Genomic DNA, 26,114 nt, shown 5'->3' with positions numbered 1-26,114 from the left:
CGATCCCTGGCTCCAAAAATAAATAAATAAATCACTGATTGTGGTGATTCTTCTATTAGAAACATTCAGATTTCTATATTTAATGTTTCTCCTACTGAAGGCAAGCAAAATTAAAACAGTGGTTCCAGGAAATGTATCCAACTGGAACCTGAACCTTGTTTCTTCTCTGCTATTACTTGATCTTTAAGATTTATAGTTTACATTATAGTTTCTCCTCAGTTCAATCTTCCTGGGAATCATTTATTTGGATCCCATGCTGCTCCTATTTCTGGATAATTAATTAAATTACTAATTTGTGCCATGTTTTCACAGCTTACAGAACTATCAAATGAAAGAAATATTTGCACTTTAATCTTTTTTTCCCATTTTCTTGTCACAGATTTTTGTATTCTCATCACCTGGTTAAGAAACTATCTCTAATTGATCTTAAATTGAGCAAGTCTTAAGATATCTGCTAGGAAAAGGACAGAATTATTTTGGGTTAGATGGCTGAATTTGAGGCACCCTGCCTTCTCACTATGGCCTAAGACTTTCAGGTTCTTCTGTGGATCCCGAAGGAACAAAGAGGTGCTGAGAGGGAAAAGAGAGATCAGGATGAAGGGATTACCTTTAGCAGAAATTTTATGAGCAAATACAAATGGCCAGAGTGTGGATTCTGGCCAGGAGTCCAGCAGTGCAAGTTTAAAACGCTAGAGGGCCAAAAACAAAAACAAAAAACGCTAGAGGGGTCAGTGGCCCAATCCATAGAACGCTTCAGTCCATATACACGAATTCTGAGACCAACAAGATCTACAGAACTAAGGACTTTTTTCTTCTCCAGTATCAGTGGCACAGTATTCCTCTCACATATTCAGATAGCTTAGAAGAGAAAAAGATAAAATCTAAAAGGTGATCCAAAAACTGAATTACCCACAAATTAATAATGTTAGAAATGGAAGAAGGGTTACCACTATAGCACCATATTTTTGCCAAGCAATCTCACCACTGTTCAATATTTTTTCATGGTTTTTTGGTTTTTGGTTTTTGTTTTGAGACAGGATCTCATTACTTAGTGCAGGCTGGCCTTGAACTCATTATGTACCCCAGGCTGACTTCAAACTTGCAGTGATCCTCCTGGCTCAGCCTCCCAAGTGCTGGATTACACCACACCTGGCTAAGGTATTCTTTTTATCCATTATAGGAGAAATTGCTTACCTTTAATTAGAGGCAGAACAAATATGTATAGTAAATATTATAGAGGCCATGAAAATGCACATTTCAATTGGATTAATTCACAAAGCATAATCCTATGCTGTGCTCTGAAATCCATTACTAATTTATGTTAAAGCAATTCTTTTTTTTCCATTAAGTTTATTGGTACATTTTACGTATACAATACAGTTACATTCATCATTGGGAACTTGTGCCTTTACATGATGTATCTTAGTTTTATTTTTCCCCCATTCCTCTGCCCTCCCTTCAACCCCTCCACTCCTCCCTATTTACAAAGACTTTGTTTCCATTTTTTCCTTTCCCTTCTTTCCTTTCCCCTACCCCTCCCACTTCCCCTATCCCTTTAGGCCTTTTCTTCCTATTTCACATTATCAGTTATTCATTCTGATCCTTATTTACACTTTCAGTTTCTTACACCAGGGAAACTATTCAGTATTTACACATGTGTGTCCTATTATTTCACTTGAGTATGGGCTCAATGTGCATCAATTTACCTGTAAATATCTCTAGTTTCTCATTTTTTATGGCTGAGTAGTACTCCATTTTATTTTTTTTTAAAAAACCCCACATCTTTATCCAGTCTCCATTTGATGGGCACTTGGGCTGTTTCCAAGCTTTAGCTATTACAAACTGTCACAGCAATTCTAATGGGCTACTGTCAGCCAATGACATATCCCATGTAAGGGATATTCAGTCTAGCTCGTTCGTGGAGCATGTGGGACTCTTCTGATAGCAATTTTGACTAGAGGAATCCTGGTCATTTTTTTTTCCAGTACTAGGGATTGAAGCCAGAGCCTTTGCACTGGCCAACATCTCCAGACCTTTTTGCTTTGAATCAAGTCCTTCCTAAATTGTTCAGACTAAGCTGGAATTTACAATCCTCCTGCCTCGGCCTCCCAGAGTGCTGAGATTATAGGCATGCATCACCACACCTGGCTCTGTTCATTCTTGCCAGACACTTCTTTCCTTTCCTCTATTCTGTAGCAGAGTTACGCTATATGATTGAAGGCTCTCTCAGCTTTCTCCAGTCTCTTCCTGTTTTTCTTCACAGGCATTTTCCTCCAAAAATTTTGTGTACATCTCATCTTTCTGTGACATGTGCTAGTTTTGAGAACCCAGACTAACACTAAAGCTCATCAACATAACTGTGACATGTAATGCAGTGTGTTTTCTCCTGGTTGATTCCATTACCATATATATCAATGACTTCTGCAGTGAGCACTTTTTTTTTTGGTACTGGGGGGTCAAACTTGGGACCTTGCGCTTGTAAGGCAGGTAGGGGAACCACTGAGCTAATCCCCGGCCCTACAGTGAGCACTTTTGTTTGTTTGTTTGTTTTTTTGGTTAATGAGCACTTTTTATTTGGCTTAGTTACTCAGCATTTGAAAGCCAGCTCTTGCAGATCCCAACCCCCTGCTAGACTCATAAGTGGAAAGGAACACTTTCAAGCAAGTGCCTGGCTGGGTTTTATGAGTATACAGGTCCTGATGACATTGTAGAGCTAGAAGGAATGGAAAAATTTTGTGAAGACATTGGTGTTGAAACTGAATGTGGAAATTAGAGGCTGACGGCATGGGATTTTTTCACCAAGAAGAATGATTAAAGGGAATGACTTCATTACAGTAAGAAATATTTTTAGAAAACAAATCTCATGGCCTATTTGAAGATCTTACTTGATATTTTGTGCTTCACAATTTTCAGGAGTAAGGTTTCACGTTTAAGTCAAATCAGTTTGATCTCTTAACAATCAGTTGGGAATTGACAAAAATTATATCGTAGGCTGGGGATTTAGCTCAGTGGTTCTGGTGCCTGCCTGGCAAGCGCAAGGTCCCAAGTTTGATCCCCGGTACCAAAAAACAAAAATTATATCGTAGTCTTGGCAAATGAATAGTTACCCATTTTTCATATTCTGTAAGAAAGAACTTCAGTACAGTTGTATTAAAACCTATTGATTCTTTTGATAAGTGAATTAAAAGTCTTTGATTCACAAGTTGAATAACAGGGGCTTTCTCACTGTGAATAAAGAATGCCACAATATGAGGAATTTGTTCGTTGAACAATCCTAAACTGTAGGGTCTCCTTTTTCTCCTCTTTAATAAATTTGAAGAAAGAGTTATATAATACTTCTATGATTTTTTTTCAAATGAATCTCATGAAGAATGAAAGTAAAAATGTGTGATTCCTATGCAGTCTTTGCCATTTTATAATTGCATATATACAGTTTAAGATGCTTCTTTGACTATTTTAGTAAGATATAGAACTGTTCCTTTATAAAAGTAATTTGATTTTGACTTTCCAGAGTAAAATATATTTAATTTCAGAATTAGGAATTACTTGTTGATTTCATATTATGTCATATCCCTAATGATTATTCAGAATGTTACTAGTCAGCATTCTAAAATAGAGGAAATGTTGGGCATGGTGGCACATGCCTGCAATCTCAGCACTCGGGAGGCTGAGGCAGGAGGATTGCTATGAGTTTGAGGCCAGCCTGGGCTACATATTGAGTTCAAGGCCAGCCTGGACTACATAGCAAGACCTTTTCACACACACACACACAACACACACCCACACAAATTAGAAGAAGCATTAATTTATAATATTTTTAGAGTACAGGACCAGGGATGTAGCTCAGTGGTACTGCACCTGCCTAGCAAGCACAAGGTCCTGAGTTTGACTCCTGGTATGGGAAAAAAATTATATATATGTATTTTAGAGTACAGAATGGGCCTTTATTAGTCATGTGGTTTCTGGCTGTGACTATGCTTTTATTAACACACTTAAAACTATTCTTAATCCTTGTTTGCCTGTCCTTCAGTTCTTTAAAAAAATATTTGTTTATATGGTACTTAAATTTTTTTTTGGTACCGGAGATCGAACTCGGGACCTTGAGCTTGCAAGGCAGGCACCAGAACCACTGAGCTAAATCCCCGGCCCTGGTACTTAAATTTTTATATTTGAATTTTCACTGTCTAATTCTTTGTAAATCTCTTTATGAAGTGCAAACATTAACAGATTTTTATATTTTTTTCCAGTGGGCAAAATCATTTTCTCATATGAACCAAATCGAAATTTCTAGAGCCCAGCGTGGTGGTGCACAGCTGTAGTCTATAATCCCAGTCAGTAGGCTAAGGCAAGAGGATGCCAAGAGTTTGAAGCCAGCCTGGGCTATATAGTGAATTCAAGGCCAACCTGAACTACATAGCAAGACTCTGTCTCAAAAAAAAAATAAACAGAAAAAAATTTCTAGAATAGAACATAAAGTCAACCCTCCCACTTCTATTATTTATAAATGTAGAGTCATGGCCATGCATGTGGTGCATGCCTGTACTCCCAGTACTTGGGAGGCTGAGGCAAGAAGATTGCTGCAAGTGCAAAGCCAGCCTCGGTTACATAGTGAGTTCAAGGCCAGCCTGAACTACATAATGTTATCCTGTCTCAAAAAAAAGCCAAGTCTGAAACTCAAGGAAATTAACAAAATATCTGGCACAAAGTGTACACAGTTCCCTATTGGTAGAGTAGGGAATTTGTACCTGTACATGATATATCTTGCTTATATAATGTAGTTTAGGCTGTCCTTGAACTCAAAGTGATCCTCCTGCCTCAGCCTCCCGAATGCTGGAATTGCAGGAGTGCACCCTCATGCGCAGCTTACATTTCAAACTATACTTCACAAGTTTTTCACAAGAAGATTTGGATAGCTGGAAGTCTTCATTAATTTAAGGAAGACACTCGGTACTTCACATTACAACCTCATCATGGGAAAGAAACAACCATTTTCCAACCAAGAATGTTTTTTTATTTGAGTAGCTTCAAGGCTGTACAGTATTACTGTTCTGGGGAGATGGGGAAGGAATAATAATAAGTGAAAGATAAACTTCTGGGGCAATTTTAAATACTGAATAATTGCTTTTATTTTGCATAGCCTTCAAACTTCATACAGGAAATGTATGCTAATAAAAGCCACGTTCATGAGCCAGTCAAGAGCTGAGAATGTAGCTTGGCAGCGCCACACCTACCTGGCAAGCACAAGGCCCTGAATTTGATTTTTTGAGGCAGGGTCTTGCAATATAGTCCAGGCTGCCTTGAACTCATTATGTAGCCCAGGCTGGGCTCAAACTTGGGGCACTAATCCTGCCTGAGCCGCCTGAGTGCTAGGATTACAGTCATGCACCACCACACCTGGCTTGTTTGGATCTTAGGAGTAGAAAGTTGTAGGTACTTGAAGTAGTTTAGAATCTTTTTATAAGATACATGTATGCTAGAGGGTGAGAGGTAGAAAGTGTATCTCAAACTGTCCTTTAGTGAATTAGAAGAAAGTGGATACTAGTCTGGGTATGTCAGAATATCTTCCCTGAAGTGAATTACAAGTTGTTCCACCCTTTACTCCCTGCAGTTTAGAAAGAAGCACCATGCTTGGTGGGCTTCTTTGGATTTCAGAGCAACATACACCTCTTCTGATTGTGTCACTCCCACTCACTAGATACCCTAAAAACTGTCAGCTGTAAAGGGGATCACAAGCAAAAGAACCAGTGAAAGCTTTCTCTGCTGCTTGGCTTTTATGACTTAGCTCAAGGTGGCAAAGAAAGCCTCAATAGCAAAATTTCAATGGAAATTTTTAATGTTTGATAGCAAAGGCATGCTTAATTGAGCAGAAAAAAACAACTTGCTATAGCTTGGGGAGAAACTGAAGGTCTAGCTATGGTGACGAAAAGGTTTGGGTGGCCTATAATTATTTCATTTTATGATTGTCCAAGTTAGGGGCCAGGGATTTAGCTCAGTGGCAGTGAGCCAGCCTTGCAAGCACAAGGTCCTGAGTTCGATGCCCAGTACTGAAAAAAAACAAAACAAAACAAGGAATGACTGTCTAATTTAGCAAACAGAAATAAAGGATACCTATTTAAATATAAATTTCACTTAAACAATGAAAAATGTTTAAGTAAATAGTGCATGGCATTTTAACTTTTATCTCAGGACAAATATTACATTGGGACATGTATTAAAAATTATTAAAAGCTGGACAGGGTGACACACACCTATTTTCCAGCACTCTGGGAAGCTGAGGCAGGAGAATCACCAAGTTTGAATCCAACCTGGGCAATTTAGTGACTTGCTGATACTCTGTCCTAAAGTAAAAAATTAAAAAATGTTTAGGGATGTAGCTGAATGTGAAGGCCATGCATTCAATCCCCAGTACTACTGTGAAAAAAAGGAATAAAATTTGTGCAAAAAATGGCAGAGTGGTGAACAGCAGAAAAACAGCCTCTCTGAGATTTAGTGTCCAGACACTGCAGTAGACCAATGTGAAAAAGAGAAGGAGGGAAGTAGGTCCCTGGGACCCAGCAAGGATCTGAAGTGAGAATCGAAGCCCTAGGGGAGAGTGAGAAGAGAGACTTCAATGAAGAAGGAAGTGGTAAGTTGTGGTTTCTCCCTGAGCCCTGGCTTACTTCATGGAAAGGGCGGCTTGAACCTGGAGGCACAGTAATTACTTGCAACCCCTCAGTGGAACAGAGCAATGGAGGCAGCAGACTGCAGTGGCCAGTTATTCAGGTTCAGACATCCCCCAGGAGAGGGCAATTGGCCAATAGCCATCTTGAAGAAGGAACAACTGTGCCCAGAACTCAGAGCAGCAGCTGGCTGCCTCCATCAAGGTGAGGTGGAACCAAATTCAAGTTAGGAGGAGGTCAAGGAGCCAAGTTCAAGCATGCAGAAAGCCAAGTTCAAGCCAACAGGAGGTACAAAGAGTGTTGCAGACTGAACAAATGGGGTTCCAGCCTCACAGCAAGAAACCAGCCTGAGCTTCAGAACTATAAAGGTGCAGGCCTGCTGGGATTGTCCACTACCCTGCCATAAATCTACAGCTGGATTGTTGGGACTAATCAACACAGATCTGGGCTCTGTGTGCCCACTTTGTCTACAGTGACAGCAAAGATGTGCCTTGAAGTAGACAATTTTTAAAATTTTCTTTTTTATCCTTTTTATTTTGTTTTCTTTGTTCTTGATTGTTCTTATTTTTAATATAAGTCTGAACATTATTTCTAGTTTTTTATTGTTGTTTTTCTATTGTTTTATTTCTTCCTTTTCTCTTCCCTCCTGTCTTCTTCACCAGTTTCCCAAAGTTTGTATAATCTTCCTTTGTCCTCCAGCACTGCTTCTAATCTTTTCCTCTTCTTCTATTTCTCTATTCTTCCCCCTAGCTCCTTTAAATTTTCTTCTCTGAGGGTAAAATTGCCAGGCAGCGGGCATATTTACAATGTACAAATTTCTGGTTTGTTTTAGATTTTGTTATAAAACTAACCACAAATCTAGTTCCTATGGTTAAACATGGCAAATTAATAGTTACCACAATTTGTCATTTTTGAGGCTGTATTTGATGCTATTGCTATTGGTGACTGTACTTCTTTAGCCAAGGTGATATATCAGTTGTTCTTCCTGGTATACCAGGACTGAGACTGCCTAAGAGTCATAAACAATACTATAGGCCAGTTCCAAAGAACCAGAGGCTAGGCCAAATAGGCAGCAGCTTCTCATCAGCCATAAATTTGAAGAGGTAGGATCTTGCAACAGACTCAAAACCCCAAAGCCAGTTATACCTGGAAGACATCTCTTAGAAGTAGTCAATTCCTGTGGGTTCTAAATACTACCAATAATGCTGCTTGCCATAAGCAATTTATAAGCATCAACCCAGGAAATAAACTAAAAAAAGAAAAAAGGAAATGAGAAGACATTTAAGCATGATGCAACCCCAGACATCCAGCTCACCAAAGGCAAACCCAGGGAGAAATGAGGTGAAACATTTCAAAACCCACCTACCTGGACTCTGAAATGCTAACATCAGAAGTAACAAAGCAAGGCTAGGGATTTAGCTCAGCAGCACCACCATGCCTGCCTTGCATGGTGCAAGGTCCTGAGTTTGATCCCCAGTACTGCAAAAAAAAAAAAAAAAAAAAAAAAAGAAAAGAAAAAGAAAAAGTAACAAAGTAGATGAATGAGGGTCTAGAAAAAAAATCAAATCAGAAATAATTTCTCAGATAACTACAGAGTTGGTGACCATAAAGAAAGTCATGGCTAGTGACTCTAGAGCAGATACAGATTTAAAAAAAAAAGATAGAGGCATTTAGGAAAATGATGGAAACCATGAATGCCCAACATAGGAAAGAAATGGGATCCATGAAACAGATTCAAACAGATATCCAGGAGATTAAAAATTCCACTGAAAGTATAGGCAGCAGAATGAGTCAATGTGAGGACAGAATATCAGATCTAGAAGCCAAGATTGCAGTTAGCCATCAGGAAAAGAAATATTTCTTAAAAATAGCAAGGAACCATGAAAAATCAATCCAACACCTGCTAGATGATGCAAAAAAGAGTAAGATTTACTGAAGTTAACGAAAAAGCAAGAGATAGCACAAATGACATAGACAACCTACTGACAAATATTGAAATAGTGCATGATCTCACCTATATGTGGTATCTAAAAATGTTGACTTCAAAGAAGTGGTGGTTAGCAGGAGCCAGTGGGGGAGTGTATCAAACGATATGGAGTTTCATTTAGGAGGAATAAGTTCTGTAAATCTATTGTATAGCATTGTGATTATAGTTGATAATAATGTATATTTGCAAATACTAAAGCAAATTTTAAATGTTCTTACCACAAAAAAGAAATGTGAAGTATGGATGTTAATTAGCTTGATTTAATCATCCCACATTTACATATAAAAAAGCATCACATTGTACACCATAGATACATACAATAAAAATTCCTTTTTGTTCACACCAGTTGCATTTTTAAAAACAATTATAATCTTGGTCATAGTTAATAAACATAAATCTGCAATTTGAACTGTCTTCAGAATCCCTTTACAATATCTTAAATTCATTATATTCATCTTTTTCCCACAACCTACTTCTCTAGTGTTCTCCATTTTAATTGCACCATCACCAAGCAGTCACTAGTGTTAGAAACTTTAATAACATTTTGATCCTTTATCCTTCACATCTAAGTGTCTTGTCAGTTCAGTCAGTTTTGCCATCAGACTACTTCTCAGATCCAAGCTTTCAATTCTTTTTTTTTTTTGTACTAGGAATCAAACTCAGGACCTTACGCTTGCCAGGCAGGCACAGCACCACTAAGCTAAATCCTCGGCCTGAAACTTTCAATTCTTACTGCTTCTAGTAGTTTAAACCTCTGTGTAGAGTCTGCCTTCAAACTTCACATAACAATCTTTCCAACACATTATGTGGTTAGACACTATCCATCTATCAGGCTGGCACATTTGATGAATCCATTTGCTACATACAGCCAGGCTCTGGACCAGTGCTGACAAACTGACTTTTTTGGTTTCACTCTTTCCCTGCTCCATCAAATTACCCTTATTCTCCCTGATCCGTGGTTCTGGGGATTGAACTCAATGCATCACACATGCTAGGTTAAGGGTGCTCTACCATTGAGCTCATCTAAAGTTCTGATATTTTATAATACATCACCTCCACCCTTGAAAACACTGTTTCCTATCTCCAGAATAAATTCCAAGCAGGTATCATTAACCACTTTTAAAAAAGGACTACTTTGTGAAAACTGCAGCTTACTTTAATGCCTTTAAATTTCTGCTTATCTTGTGGCTTTGCCCAGAAAAGAGTAATAGACCTCTTAGTGCTCAATGTCAAAGAATTATCAAGATATAAAAAAAACTTTAAGCTTAGGATTCTGCTATATTAATCACTATTTTCTTTATAATAAAAGGTAGCACAGAGGTTATGTGAAAAAAAAATTTCCAGTGAGAAGTGATTATATTTACTTTTTTTCAAAGCAAAATTAAACCTACCTCTATTCCAAATAAGGGATAATTAAGCTTATGTATAATGGCTTTGCCTTTGAAATCTTAAATTTTCCCAGCAATCAATCAATGTCAAATTTAGCTGGCCCAAGTACAACTTCTGAAGGAAAAAAAGCAGTGGTCATAATTAGTAAAAGCTGGAATTTGTTCTTATTGTTCCAGTGATGCATATCAAAACAGAGTTGAACCAAAATTTCATGATTTCATGGTTATAACTGAGATTAAAAAAGCATCTACACCCGATGTTGGGAAACAATCCCAGATGCCTGTTTTTGTGTGGCCTGAACTAAGACTTTTTGGTTGTTTTTACATTTTTTTCAGTAATATTTTCATTTATTTTACTTTCAGTAATCATTTCTTTCTCTCATGTTTGAATACAAATTTTGCTTTAAAATTGAGTCAAAATTGAAACAGTTTTTTTCTAACAAAGTGACCAAACTGCTGATCTTATGACCTCAACAGATGTTGCATCTTATCATTTTCATTGAACATAAGACCTGTTTTGATTATTCTTAGTGAGCAGCAACTTTGTTTTTTCAGTGGTTTCCATGTGTCAAACAGTCATGACAGATGGTTTAATATGATGCCTACTGCTTTCCAGTGATTCCATCAGATGAATCCTCTTTTCCCGGGGCAACAGCTATTAGTAGTCCTCCACTGAGTCCATCCATCGGGACTTCTCTATCGTGGCTGGCCAGGAAGTCCTGCTTTGGCTATCAGGCCTCATTCTGCTGAATATATTCCTGAAATCTCATGAATATTCTGTCATTTAAAAAATATTTCTATAAGCAACGTTCTGAACGTTTAACTTCTTTTGTCATGAAGTCTTTAACACAGTCCAAAGAGCAAGTTTCAATAAATTTACTGTAGGTTTCAAGGAATCCCCTAACATATTTTATCTGACCAGATTCTTGTATTTGTGCAGTCATATTAATCTGGTTTATCTATCAGCCACTTTTTCTAATGCATGAGTTTCCTTTGAGTTCTGGAAAAGCAGTTGTTCACCCTCTGCTTCAATGTCTCCAGTGGGGCATTTCTCATTTAATCACAGGGTCTTCTGTCTGTATGAGGCTGGGGGGCTGTGACAATTGTCAGGTCTGGGAGCAGAGAGGGTCGGGGTCTAGGTGTGCGCCTTGGCCCACATTTTATACCTTTTAAAAAACGTATTATTTGGGACAGGCTCTAAGCTGCTCAGGCTAGCCTCAAACTTGCAATCTTCCTGCCTCAGCCTCCTAAGTAGCTAGGGTGGTAGGCATGCTCCACCATGCTTGGCTTGTTTTGAAAGGGAACAAACCTCTGAATGTGACGTCATCTCTCTGTGGCTGACAACACTTAAAGTATTTAGTTTCCGGCCCTACACAGAAAAGCTTGCCAACTGGAGATCTAAACCACAGGACTATAGTTGGTCCTATTTAAACTACAGGATAAAGTACACTTAGAATACAAGGCATTTTATTTATTTTTGTTTGTTTTGTTTTTAGGTTTTTCGAGATGAGGTCTCATTCTAATTCAGGCTGGCTTTGAACTTACTAGGTTGCCCAGGCTGGCCTCAAACTTACAGCAATCCTCCTGCCTCAGTCTCCCAAGTGCTAGGATTGCATGCGCCACCATGCCTGCCTGGTATTTTTTTTTCCCCAGTAGTGAGGATCAAACTCAAGACCTTGCACTTATGAGGCAGGTGTGGTGCCACTGAGCTAAATCCCCAGCCCTCTGCCTGGTGCTTTTGAGACAGGGTCTTACTATGTAGTTCAGGCTGGCCTTGAACTCATGATGATCCTCCTGCCTTAGGCTCTCTAGTGTTGGGATTATGTGCCACCACACTTGGCATATAAGGCATTTTAAAAGTATGTAACTAAAAATAGTATGTAAGACAGAAAAGAAGGTAGTTGGGTGTTTCTTTTCAGCTTAGCTTCAGATACGTGGCAGCAAACCTTACATTTTTTTTTTCCTCTCAGAAGTTGTGGATAATTTAAAAAAAAAAAAAAAATCAAAATTCTGGGCCGGGGATTTAGCTCAGTAGTTTCACCACCTGCTGTGCAAGCGCAAGGACCTGAGTTCGATCCCCGGTACCCAAAAAAAACCAAAAAACAATCAAAATTCTAAAAGGAGCCAAATAGGGGATGATGGTGTAGCTCAAAGGTAAGAGTATGTGCTTAGCATCTACAAGGCCCTGAGTTCTTTCTCCAGCACTATCCCAGTCCCCTCAAAAGGAACCAAATAGATTGTAATGTAAAATATGTAACACAAGGAGTGAAAATGACTTGTCCAAGGTCACAGAGCTCATTTCCTGTAAGACTGGAATGATAAACCAGGTCTACTATTTATAATGATTGGTCATGATTATATCCAGTAAATCAATGGAAAGTGATAGGTCAATATTACAGTATATTTTCCCATTTTAACATATATGGAAATTGGAAAAACAGGACGCCTGTCACACATCTACAGAAATAAATCCTTTTATTTTATAACATTCCTTTTCATTTTTAAAGATGCATACAGTACTTGTAAGCTCAAGAATTCTGAGAAAAACTATAGAAGACCTGGCACTAGTTTTGAGAATTACACAACTGGGCAGCAAAATAACACCTTTATAAATGTCAGGACATACAGAAATAAAATTTAGTGTTTGCACACAAAAATAGGGAAGTTACATTCAACACGTTTTTTTAAACGTGAATTTAAATGTTTACTGTTTTCTAAAACTTTGGTCATCATGCTTTATTATCTCTTGTTAAATTTCACAATTATGCAGACAATTAAACCCAAAAGGTAAGCAAATGTATCACATTAACAGAGCAGCAATACCAAGCTAATACTGCATTATCATATTAGCAGACTGATTCAGAAATACATGTTTTTCACAAATAGCACACAAAATTTAATTTGTGATAACATAGTTCAGTGACTTGTCTTCCACTTCACAAAACAAGGCTGAGTAATGAGACATAGCAAAACATGATTACATAATAAAAACTATATTTTTAATTACAAATCTAATTGTACATAAAGGACAACAAGCTGTAGTTTCTATGGAATAGTGAAAAAGAGCAGGACTTTTCTCAAAAATATTAAAGTAGGATTCAGTCCACGTGCTTTAGATTTCACAAATATTGGGTTACATGTGTGGGTGTAGTGCTAGGGTTGATAAAGGACAAATGTGTACTCGTAGGCTGCAAATAAAATAGCCACTGACTTAATTTCCTAGATGTGAAGTGCAGGCACTCAAAATGTAGCTTTAAAAAACTTTCATTTGTCATCATGTAAACTGTCTCGTTCATCATACCATATTTCATAATGGATTCATAACTCATTTAAAACTGTCATATCAAGCAATTCCTCTAAGTTCTTTTTGATATGTGGTGGTTGAGTTGCAGCCTGATTTAACAGATTCTGACCCATCTGTGCAAAAAGTGCTTTTGATAGTTTAGCTGTGGCCGTGCGGATATTTCCCCCAGCTCCAGGCAGAGAGCCACTGTGTGTCATGTTCCCTAGGAGGTGCCATAAAACAACCAGCACTTTCTGTTCTGTAGCATGAGGCTTCCTCTGATATAGTTCCATAACGATATCTGAAACAAAATACAGCAAAGAGTGAAGGTTTCTTTGAAAAAAAATTCAAGGCCCGACAATTTAAGAGCATCTAAAACTATCAAGCTTCTTCCCTTTGCCAGTTGTTCTAGAAAGTTAGGCTTCTTAAAAGAAACTTCCCCCAAAAGACAGAGATCACCAAGTATTGGAATTCTATATATGATAATTAGTTCAGGCAAAAGTAGTAGAGAGAGACATTGAACTCAAAATTAATCTCAATGTTTTCCAAATGTACTTATCAAAAAAATTCAGAATAGCATTTTCCTATGACCATGAATGTTTGATTTTATGTCTTCATATATTATTTCTCCAACAGGAAGATTAAACAGGAGAGCTTTTTTTTTTTTTGGTACTGGGGATCAAACTCGGGAACTTGCGCTTGCGAGGCAGGCACCGGAACCACTGAGCTAAATCCCTGGCCCAGGAGAGCTTTTTATTTTTTTGCAATGATGTGTATCAAAGCCATGGCCTTGTGTGTGTTAGGCAAGCGCTCTGCTACTGAATCACACCCCCACACTCTAGAATTCCTTTGAAGGACATTATTGGAGTAAAAGTCTTTTTTCCTCCTTTTCAGTACTGGAAACTGCACCCAGAATCTTTACACAGAGTTACAAATGTACCCTCTTTTATTATTTTGTTTTGAGACAAAGTATTGCTAAATTACCCAGGCTATGCTGGAATGTGTCATCTTCTAGCCTCAGCCTCTCAGAGTGCTGGAATTATAAAACCATGCACAACCATGCCTGGTTTGGTATAAAAGTTTTAAAAAGTCTTCCTGTGGATCATTATGTAATCTATTTATGCTTTGTAAGTAATGCTACTGAATTGAGAACTCTCCTGAAATTAAGTTAACATGCCCATTAGTTTTTCCTTAGTTAATAAAGATATTTCTTTAGAAATTATAATTTAAAAGTATTTACCAGCAAGCTTTTCTGTCATATCTTGTTTTGCTTTTCCATTTAAAAATTGAGCTTTGGTGCAAAATGGCTGTAGAAGCAAGTAATTGTCTAGACAAAACACAGACACATATTTAAAAGTAATGACCATGGCATTGAAAGGAAAAAATAACTTCTAGAATGCAAAAGTGTTAACTTTTTAAAATGTATAGTTAATCACTATTTACAATTCTTTACAATCTTAAAAGTAATATGCTTACAGCAAATAAGGTTATATCTTACATATCAAAACAAAGGATATGCATGAAATAGCTATCTCACATAGCATTCAAGGAACTATCATGTGATCTGAAAAAGAACTGCCTTATGTTTTATAGGTATGTTATTCCAAGTGATACCATGAGTTTATTAAAAAACAGAAAAAACGGGCCGGGGATTTAGCTCAGTGGTTCTGGTGCCTACCTCGCAAGCACAAGAACCCGAGTTCGATCCCCGGTTCCAAAATAAAGAAAGAAAGAAAAAAGAAAAAAATTGCTTTCATGGGAGTGGTTTATACCTTTATTGGTTTTTGCTTTTTCTCCCAGCACTGGGGATTGGACCCAGGGCCTTTCCACTGAGGAACATCCCTAGCCCTTTTAATTTTTTTATTTTTATTTTTAAATTTTTTTTGGTACCCGTGATCGAACTCAGGACCTTGCGCTTGCGAGGCAGGTGGCAGAACCACTGAGCTAAATCCCCAGCCCTAGCTCTTATTATTTTTTGAGACAGGGTCTTGCTAAGTTGCCCAGGTGGGACTTGAACTTGTGATCCTCTTACTATGGCCTCCCTCAGTGTTGGTATTAAAGGTGTATGCTACCGCGTCTGGCTTATCTTTACTTATTGTTTTTTAAACTTTTCCTTTTGAAATAATTATATATTCACAGGAAGTTGTACAGATAGTAAAGGGGTCCCATGTACCTTTCACCCAAAGGTTATGTCTTACAAAACTACAGTACAATATCAAAACAAAGGGTATGGATATACAGTTCTACCTCATTTTATCACATACATAGATATGTGCAACTATCACTGCAATGAAGATATATAACTACTGCCTCACCATAAAGATCTCCCTAATACTACCTCTTCATAGTGCTATCTGTGCTGGTCAGCTTTCTGTTACTGTGACAAAACTCCTTAGAGAGTCAACTTAAAAGAAGGAAAGGTTTATTTTAGCTCACTGTTTCACAAGTGTCAGTCCATGGTTGCTTGGTCCTATTGCTCTGGGCCTATGACAGCGCAGTACATCTTGGAGGAGTGTGTGATAGAGGAAACTGCTCACCTCATGACAGCCAGGAAGCAAAGAGAGACAGGAGGGGACAGGGTCCTAACAGTCTCTTCAAAGACATGCCCCCAGTGACCTAACTTCCTTCTGCTAGATCCTTCCTTCTAAAGGTACCATCCCCTCCCAACAGTGCCATGGGTGTGGGGGGGTTAAGTCTTCAACACCCAAGTCTTTAGGGGGACATTTAAGATCCAAATCATAAAAATGTCCATCCTCACCTTCCTACCAGCCTGAAACTCTGACAACCAATAATCTCTTTACTATCTTGGTAATTCTGTTATAGTGGACCCTCAAGTTATGACCAGCCTGACATACAAACAACTTGGGTTGATTAGGTTAATGGACGATTCATTTGCCTCTTGTTATCTATAGCATGTACTCAGGTAAACATCCAGATCTCAGCTGTACTGAGTTACAAACAACTTGAGTTACAACCAGCCCACGGGAACTGATAGAGTTCATAAATCAAGGGCCCACTGTATTTTTGAGAATGTTGTAAAAATGGAATCCTATAGGATATGATCTTTTCAGATTACTTTTTTTTTTTCACTGATTTAAAGCCTCTCAGATTCATGCAATGATTTGCATATATCCATAGTTTGTTCCTTTTTATTGGTAAGCAATATTCCATGGTATGGGAATGCTATGATGTGGATATGGTCTGACGGTGTCCCCCAGTGATACAAGTGTTCAAAATTGATCCCCAGTGTGATGTTAGGAGGTGGTGGGACCTTTAAAAAGTGGGGCCCAGTGGGAGGCCTGTACTGGGCTTCCTGGATCTCTCTCTCATGGAATCTTGCCATGATGCTATGTGTCACATGACACACCCGGGGAAATCCTCACCAGAGCCAGCACCACACTATCTGGATCATCAGCCTCTAAAACTCTCAGGTAAGTGAACCGCTTTTAGGGGTGGAAGGATGCCTTGGGCTGGACCCAGGGGCTTGAACATGCTAGACAAGTGTTGTACCACTGTGCAACACCCCAGCCCAACTTCTTTTCTTTATAAGTTACCCAGCCTCAGGTATTTCATTGCAGTGACAAAAAAGTACAAATAGAGATGTATCACTTTCACTATTCAAAAATGAAAAAAATGACACTATTAAATGAAAAAATTAAAGTAACTAGGAAAAAATTAAGTAACTAGGATTTTAGCATTATAAAACATATATAGGACCAGAAAGTATAAAGTCAAAATAATTTGAATACCAAAGGAGGATTTCTTACCTACATGCTGGCTCAGTGCCTGAATAACATTTGTAGCTGCAGCATAGATGCCTGGATTCTTGGAATTCAGATTGTTATCCACTATTGCTGGAATCAGCATGTTGATTATAGGAGACAAGTTGTCTCTAAGTAAAGGAATCATTTTGTGCATTGATTCTAGAGCCACCAGATTTACTTTACTGTTGGAATCATGAAGTCGAGATTTAAAAGCATCAAAGATCTGAAAATAAATTGGTAATATATTTAAAGTAAAATAATGTTTAAAGCTACTATATTTAAAGTTTCTTGGCATTTCATGGTATTTCTCCTGTTTTACTCTGTTTAAACTCACACACCCCACATTCTATTTAACTTGAAATTAGTCATTTGGAACTTTATAAAAATTTGGATGCTAAATTCAAGGGTTGTACAATTTTATTGATTTTTTGGTACTGGGGATCGAACTCGGAACCTTCCGCTTGCAAGGCAGGCAGCGGAACCACTGAGCTAAATCCCCGGCCCTACAATTTTTTTTTTAAATTAAGTTTTTTGGTAGATTTTAGGTATACAATATGATGACATTCATCATTGGGAATCTGTACCTTTACAAGATATATCTTGGTTCTTATTTTTTTTCCCCAGTCCCCTGTCCTCCCTTCAACCCCTCCACCCCTCCCTATTTATAGATAGAGACTTTGTTTCTGTTTTGTACAATTTTATAGCAAAAAGACAGGGATTCATTACCCCCCAAAACATCCTAATAAATTAAGGTTACAAATGTGAGTTAGTAGATAAATGACTGACACTGTAAATGTAATATACAAGCTATTTCCTGGGAGGTGCAGGTTTTCTAAGCCAACTCTAAGAACTCCAATTTCGATCTCTATTCTGAGGTCTAACCTAGTTTCAACTTAGATTTGTTAAGAGATTTTTAGATGCAATTTCACTTTTTTGGCAGTGCTAAGGACTGAAACAGGGCCTCATACATGCTAGGCAAAGGGCCTACCACTGAGCTATATCTCTAGTCCCTTAGAGTAAAACTTTTATTATTATTTCTTAATCTGATCACGTAATAATTACTCCTTGCTCTTCTGAACTCTTAACTTTCATAAATGCAAGACATAATAATGTGAATGCTAAATAACTCTTTAAGCATGTGAGGTGAACAAAGAGTACTTTATGAGGCTGAGGCCATTAATAAGTCCTGATAATTTATTTATTTATAATTTTTTATGTTCAGAATACTCAAACCAAGAGATATACTTTTACTAAAGAAATATCAGAAAATGTAACTTTCTGACTCACTAGAATTAAAAGGTAGCTACAATATAGCCTACCAAGTTCAATGCATATTATGCCAATTAAAAATGGTATTTAGTTAATTAATTACTAAGAACTAACTAAACTAAATTTTGATAAGCATAAATAATCTATCTTTCATAACAAACATTAATATTTCAATTTCTTTTACTCACTTGTCTTAATGTTAGGTACATATATAGTTTCACAGAAATTTCTAATCTACATATGAAAAGATTTAATATCTACTCTAAAGCAGTATCAAATTTCTTCAATCTATTTTTAAAAAGTATCTATTGGCCCACTTCACAAACATGTACCTAATGCCAGTTCTGAGAGCTCTGAAAATAAGTATAGTGCTTCCAAGGAACTCATCATCGTGTAGGAGGGTTCACATAAGCACTTGACTATTTCCTTATTTGCTTATTCTATTTAATCTGAGTTGTTCCAGCATGTTTTTTTTTTCCCAGCATGCTCTTAGAACAGTGAAACATGGGCAATCCATTCTTTTCAACAAATTTATTTAAAAAGTTTAAAGTAATATGTATAAAATTTAAGACAACTTCTTTTACTAATTACTTTTTTTTTTTGGTACCGGGGATCGAACTCAGGTCTTTGCGATTGCACAGCAGGTGGTGAAACCACTGAGCTAAATCCCTCGCCCACTATTAACTTTTTTATTAGCCACAGATCTCAAATGAAAATTATTATTATTGTTATTTTTGAGACAGGGTTTTGCTATGTAGTTCAGGCCGGCCTTGAACTTGCAGCAATCCTCCTGCCTCAGCCTTCCGAGTGCTAGGATTACAGGCATGCACCACCACACCTGGCCCATGAAAATTATCATTATTATTATTTTTTCCAACGCTGGGAATCGAACTCAGGACCTTGTGCTTGCCAGGAAAGCATGGCACCACTGAACTACATCCTCGGCCCTGAAAATTATTTTTGATAGGTTCTTACCTTTACAATGTTTCCAATAATAAGTTCTTGATTATTTTCAGCATCTGATAAAAGTTGCTTAATCCCATTAATACGATCACGAAAATCTTTTGCATTTAATAAACCTGTTATGACTTTAATGTACTCCACACTTTCTAAGGAATTACGAGGAACTGATTTTCTGGTGACCTCACGAACTTCAGTTACCTCTCTAAAGTGAAAGAAAGGTAAATTTAATTTCACTTTTCTTTTCTTTTTTTTTCACTTTTATTTTCTATAAAACCACAAACGTAATAAAAATTCATTATAAATTCATTTTTCAAAAATACACAAAATTATCTAACCCACAGTCATAAAATCTGTTTTGTAGGTCTTCGTGTTCTATCACAGGTTTGGTGATTTGCTGGGTGTAGGCATAGGTGCCAGTATATAGTTTTACTCATGATCAAGGCTTAATGCAGTAGGAGGTTAACAATCAGAATCAGCAGGGAGAAAGGTGCATGAATTCCAGTATAGAGGAAACCAAATACAAGCTGTCAAACAATGGCGAACAAAAAGATAAATAAATGAAAAGAGTAAAACAGAAAAACAATTCAAGAAGCCATCCTCAAAGATGGCTGTTTTGGTTCAAGACCGCATGAAAATGAGGAATAGCTGCTAAATATGAGTTTTTTGGGGAAGTGATGAAAATATTCTAAAATTGATTGTGAGAATGGTTGTACAACTTGTTGAGTATATTAAAAACACTGAGGGCTGGTTGTGTAGCTCAGTGATAAGAGTGTTTGCCTAGCATGCCCAAAGCCCTGGGTTCAATCCCCAGTGCCACAAAACATCAACAACAAAAACAAAATCAAAAAGAGATGAATTGCATCCTTTAAACAGCTGAATTATTATACAGTGTGTGAATTACATCTCCAAAACACTGTAATTAAAAAAAAAGATACAACATGTAAAGAAATTATTAATATTAGACAAAGTAGACTTCAGGACAAGGAATATTACCAGAGGTAGAGACACTTCATAAGGACAAAAAGATGAATTCCTCAGAAAGTCACAACCATCCTATATGTATCTGAACCTAAACACATTCCATCAAATTGTATGAAATAAAAATGATAAACCAGGAAGTATAACTAGACATATTCACAAATAGAGTTGGGGATGTCAGTACTGCAACTTCATCAACTGACAGAAAAAAAAGAAAATCAGTGAGGCTATAGATAGAAGAGACTTGAATAACATAATTTATCTTGATATTTTATAGAAAGCTACAATGAACCAGAGAAGAATACACATCTTTTACAGCACATATAAAAGAGCTGGGCATGGTGGCGTACGACTGTAATTCCAGTACTCAGGAGGCTGAGGCAGGATGATTGCTGTGAATTTGAGGCCAGCCAGGGCTGCATAGCGAGATCAAGGCCAGGCTGAACTACACAGTGAGACCCTGTCTCACAAAATTGAAAAAAAAGCAGATATAAAGTAGTCCCTAAGAAAGAACACATGCTGGATCATAAAACAAGACTGGACACCTTAAAAAAACCCTGAAATAGGGCTGAGGGTATAGCTCAGTGGTACAGTGCTCACGTATTATGTGCTAGGCATGTATTATGTTCAATCCTCAGCATCAGAAAAAACAAAAACAAGCCAAAAAACAAAGAACAACCCTGAAATTACCAAAATTATGTTCAATGAAACAAAACTAAAATCAAAATCATTAACAAAAAGATATGTAGGAGGACCATTTGGGCTGAGGAGTTTGGGGCCAGCCTGTGCAACATCAAAGTTCTAACTTACAAAAAACTAAAAATACACAACAAAATGTATCATGTATCATGCACTGAAAAGGGTATGGTATCACTTCTGTGGAATTCTAGCCTGAATCTGTGAGAAAACATCAGATAAAACCAAATGGAGATACATCTGTGAGATGAATAACTGACCTGCTGAGTATTTAGAAAAAGGCCAGCACACAGTATGCTTTCAAAGTCAAAGAAGCATTTTTTGATGGGCACAAAAAAAGTTTTGGACCAAAATGTCTGATTCAGGATCTTGTACAATTATGTCTCAATGTGGAAAAAAATGGTAGATTTTGATTCAGTAGGTCTGGAGGAAGTACAAGATTTTGCATTTCTACTAAGCTTCAATGTGGCTATTCTGTGGGCTACACTTTGAATACCAAAGCATACATATAATTTTGTACAGTTTGTTTATTTATTTATTTATTATTATTTTTTTTGGTACTGGGGATCGAACTCGGAATCTTGTGGTAGCAAGGCAGGTGTTGGAACCACTGAGCTAAATCCCCGGCCCCTAAACAGGTTAAATGTTACAAAATTACACATATAAAAGTACTTATAAAATGTTTAAGAGTAGTTTTTTCTGCTTGTTGGCATTATGGACACTTTTTAGGTCCTGAAGAAATAAACCTCATCTAATTTTTTTTTCTTTTCTTTTTTTCCCCCAGTACTGGAGACCAAACTCAGGACCATGCTCTTGCCAGGCAAGCAAGGTGCCACTGAGCCATATCCCTGGCCCATTAACCTCATCTAATTTTGACAAATATCCTGGACTGGTTCATGAAAGCATCCAGAGGAGACGTCTGTAACTAAGGAGTTACTCTCTAGTGCAGTGAACTATCAAATGAGCTTACTTCTCAGCTGAACTGACGGCATCTCTAGAAACAGATGGTGATCTTGTACTTCCAACACTGCCAGTATGAGATCGCCTTCCTTTTGCTGAAGGAGGATCTAATGGCATCTCTCCCAAACCCTGTAAGTATAAGGGATAATCGAAAAATACAGTCAATGCTTAAATGAAAAAAAAAAATAAACCAGTGAAAGAGAAATTGCCAACAATGATGGGATACGTGTGTTCAAAGTGAGGGGGAGTACTTTTAGGGGGATTAATAGCAATGTGTGTTTTACTATAATACACTTAGAAAAGTGGTGTGAGGAAAAAAACTAGCAAAATAATTTACTCGAGGTAATTTTCAAGGCGGCTTGATAATATATTAAGTATTTTAATAATCTGATACACATGCTTTTTTTTTTTTTTTTGGCACTGGGGATTGAACTCGGGTCCTTGTGGTTGTGCAGCAGGCGGCAAAACCACTGAGCTAAATCCCCAGCCCTGATATATATGCTTTAAACGGTACAGGACACATAAACTGTCTTGTGGTTAGTAGTAAACTAATAAATATGTAACAGGAAATTATATTCTGACTCCTTAAAACAAATTGTTGAAAAACTGTTTTGGGGACTAAGGGTATGACTTTGTGGTAGAGTACTTGCCCAGCATATGGTGAGGCCCTGGGTTTATCCCCAGCACAGCAATAAATATTTACTTTCAAAGCCTGATACTGCGTATGTCTACGTAGTACCATAGTTGTTGAAATACTAATGTAGATGTACTTCAAATGATTAGCAAATCCCAGAAGTAATTATTTCTATTCTTTGCCTTATGGGAAAATAAATGTGGTTTTAAAGTTGTTTATATAAAAAAAATTCTACATACCTTTTGCCGTAAATTTTTAACAGATTCCTTAATATATGGCAAATCTTTAGATGGGACATATTTTTCAAGCATTTTTTCAAAGTTAGGATGACACATCATGAGGAAAAGCATCTTTCGACCGTAATACCTATGGATATTTGAGAAATATGTAAATGAATTTACATGTATTATTATGTTCAATTTTTCCCCTTAGATGCAAAATTTTTTTTCTGTTTTGGTACCGGGGATTGAACTCAGGACCTCATGCTTGCCAGGCAGGCCCTGTGCTGCTAAGCTAAACCCCCAACCCTAGATGCAATTTTTTTCAACAGGAGAAAAAGCAATCATATCAAGATAACCATCCCACTTCAAGTAAGCCACTGAAATGTGTGTACATTAGCGGTATTAGAGGGTATAAGATTCTCCTGCTCCCCTATTTCCCTCCTTTTAAAATCACCAGTAGCCTAAATCTTTCAGCGATGTGTCAGATGGACAATAAAGAGATCTGACTATTTTTCAGGCACACTTGGGTCCATACTCAAGGCTGGCAGCATTTGGCAGAATTGTGAATTAGGAGAAGTCTTCTTTGTTCTGGGTTCCTTATCCACTGATCTCTTGTGGTTTACCTGCTGGCTAAACGTTCTGGCCCAACTCAACCTTTCTTGTGTTCTGTATTTCTGACCACTCCTCTCTTCTTCCCTAAGTAAAACTTACCTGGGTCCCAATTCTTCAAAGTCCTATTCTCTATTACTTAAAAGAGACACAAGGTTGGATAAATTGTGGTTGATGTTATTAAATGACATAGAAATCTCCAAACCAGAATTTTCATGTCATGTGCATTTAAAAAAAATCCCCTAACAATAAGATTTTAAGCCAAAATATCACTCTAATGGTAGATATTCAGATATCATGGAAGTACATATTGCAGATATTTTAGGACAGAGATGCCATATATAGTATCTCACAATAACACTAATTGCTATTCTTTAAGGAAGTCTGGCCCTAAAATAAATTAGTGATATTTTTGCTTATAATCTGGAACATATGGTATTAAGAAGAATGAGAAGACAACCTTTTGGGGGAGCAGGATAGAACAAAGTTAGAATTAACCAGATCCCTTAAAGTGTAACTAAATTTCACACAGGTAGCTGATAGCAGAGAAAAAAAAATTAACTTTTCCCATGACTACTCAGATAAGTAGCTCCTAATTAGTTATGCTTTCAAGAAGAATTCTAATTTTTAATCTGGAATATTAAGGCATACCACAGGATCTAACAATATGTGAAAGGGTAAAACAAACAAGCATCCCAACAATAGGGGCACAAAATATGAAAAATAATAAAACTCAAAAACTGAATGTAACTATCTGATAATTTAAAAACCTGGGCCGGGGATTTAGCTCGGTGGTTTCGCCGCCTGCTGTGCAAGCACAAGGACCCGAGTTTGATCCCCTGCACCAAAAAAACAAAACAAAACAAAAAAACCCCCTGAATCTACAAAAGACAAAACAGGTTAGAATTACTATGCCATTAAAGACAGGCTTAGTAGGGGCTGGGGTGTAGCTCAATGGCACAGTGTTGACTGGTTGTGAAAGGTGCTGGGTTCAATCCTCAGCACCACTACCACCAACCAAAAAAAAGATGCACATACAACAAATATTAAGACTTTCTCTTTTTTTTTCTTTCCCCAACCTGGGAATCGAACTCAGGACCTTGCACTTGCCAGGCAGGCGAGGTGCCACTGAGCTACATCCCCAGCCCTCTCTTATTGTTGATAACTACTGTAGTCTATGATCTGACCCTTCCTGAATTTTTTTGAACATGAATGTAGTATATAGACCTTCTTAACCTTTTTTACTCAAACTGGGTATGGTGGCACACCCCATAATCCCAGCACTTAGGAGGGTGAGGCAAGAAAATTGCCAGGAATTTGAGGCCAGCCTATGCTACATAATGAGTTTAAGGCCAGGCTGGACTATAGAGTGAGATCCTGTCTCAACTCAATCAAACCAAATCAAACAAAATGTTTTACTCAAATCCCTAGAATCTGTGAAGATGATGAAGTTATATTACTTAAGACAAAGAGATGATTTGGATGAGTCTAATCTAATGAAACACTGAACCCCATGCAAGGAAAGAGAAGAGTTTTCTGCAGCTGGTTGTAGAAGGGGAAGTCAGAGAGATTCTAGGTCTGAGAGAAACTTAAAGACATCAGGATGGCTTGAGGATGGAGGAGGGCAACATTAGAAGGAACGTGGGTGATCTTAAGGCACTAACCGAGGACTCTAGTCCTATAATCACACTGAACCGAATGTGGCCAATAGTAATTTGCCAGCAAACAAGAGACCAGGACTGCAGTTACACTTACTTTTATTTTAGCCTTCTAGGTCCCCATGGAGGGAACCCAACTGATCCATGCCAGAACTCTGACCTAAAGAACTGTAGGTAAATAATTTATGTAGCCATAAGCTACTAATATTTGTGGTAATTTGTTACACAGCGGTAGAAAACTAACACATTTACCTTTTGCATTAGCTTTTGGTGGAATGAGTCCCACAAGATTAACTCCAGTTACCTAAAGTAACAGACATCTGTCTGAAAACGTTAAAAATTTTAGTCTTCTTTAATACTTACAAACTCAGGATCGTTTTTCCCCTTTTTAAATTATCATCATATATTACTGCTATAAAAGTTTAGATTTTGTATGACAGATTCCTGGTCACCTGGCCTAAGCTTCCTAATTTTACAGACAAGACAAGGATTAACAAAGATTAAGTGTCTTGCTTAAGGGCAAACGGTGATGTAGAGGAGGAATTTCACCTAGGCGTCTGACAACCGTCAGACCCTAAAAACAGCTATCAGAAATTCATGGAGTTTTCTATGTGCAAATACTTCATTTTTCAGAGGATGATGATGTTATGCATTATTTCTGTATTTTTCATGTGTGTTCCTATTTTCTTGATTTTTATCTGATTGCTTGGAAAAATATCATTTTCCTCTAAATGGATTACCTTACATTTGCCCACAATGAAGTTCTTCTGCCATTTTTCTGCCCACTCATAGTCTTGTGTCGTTTTCATGAAGTTCATCCCTGTGACTTGGCATCTCACTACCCAGAAGTATGTAGTGTCATCTGTAAATTTGGAGAATTCACTGTGTGCTCCCTCGAGATCATTTATTTACATATTGGTTAAATGAGACCATCCCCCAACACCAATCCCTGGGACCCTACTTCTCCATTTAGAAAAATGTTCATTTGCTTTTAACCTTTGTTCCCTGCGTCTACGCCCTTATATTAACTGACTTAACAAATATT

The 26,114-nt window shown here is 37.5% G+C and overlaps 1 protein-coding gene across 3 annotated transcripts in view; it reads right to left on the bottom strand.

Annotated features, from left to right (window-relative positions):
* Positions 1 to 12,492: 12,492 nt before the first annotated feature.
* The window catches only part of Togaram1 (TOG array regulator of axonemal microtubules 1), a 77,564-nt gene continuing 63,942 nt past the window's right edge, over positions 12,493 to 26,114 (bottom strand). For 2 of the 3 annotated variants that reach the window (XM_004835615.3, XM_004835616.3), the window contains 6 exons: positions 22,821 to 22,947; positions 21,958 to 22,076; positions 19,326 to 19,515; positions 17,085 to 17,304; positions 14,558 to 14,644; positions 12,493 to 13,618 (listed from right to left, as the gene is read on the bottom strand). In XM_004835615.3, coding sequence (XP_004835672.2) covers positions 13,353 to 13,618; positions 14,558 to 14,644; positions 17,085 to 17,304; positions 19,326 to 19,515; positions 21,958 to 22,076; positions 22,821 to 22,947 — 1,009 coding nt within the window. In that variant the 3' untranslated portion in view covers positions 12,493 to 13,352. Of the gene's footprint in view, positions 13,619 to 14,557; positions 14,645 to 17,084; positions 17,305 to 19,325; positions 19,516 to 21,957; positions 22,077 to 22,820; positions 22,948 to 22,975; positions 25,932 to 26,114 lie in introns of those variants that run through there. The other variant, XM_004835619.3, reaches the window with a different exon arrangement.

This window comes from Heterocephalus glaber, unplaced genomic scaffold (genome assembly GCF_053883595.1).
Source record: "Heterocephalus glaber isolate CG9 unplaced genomic scaffold, H.glaber_assembly_v1.0 deba00000901, whole genome shotgun sequence".
NCBI lineage: Eukaryota > Metazoa > Chordata > Mammalia > Rodentia > Bathyergidae > Heterocephalus > Heterocephalus glaber.
This window is presented reverse-complemented; position numbering and strand designations above follow the sequence as displayed.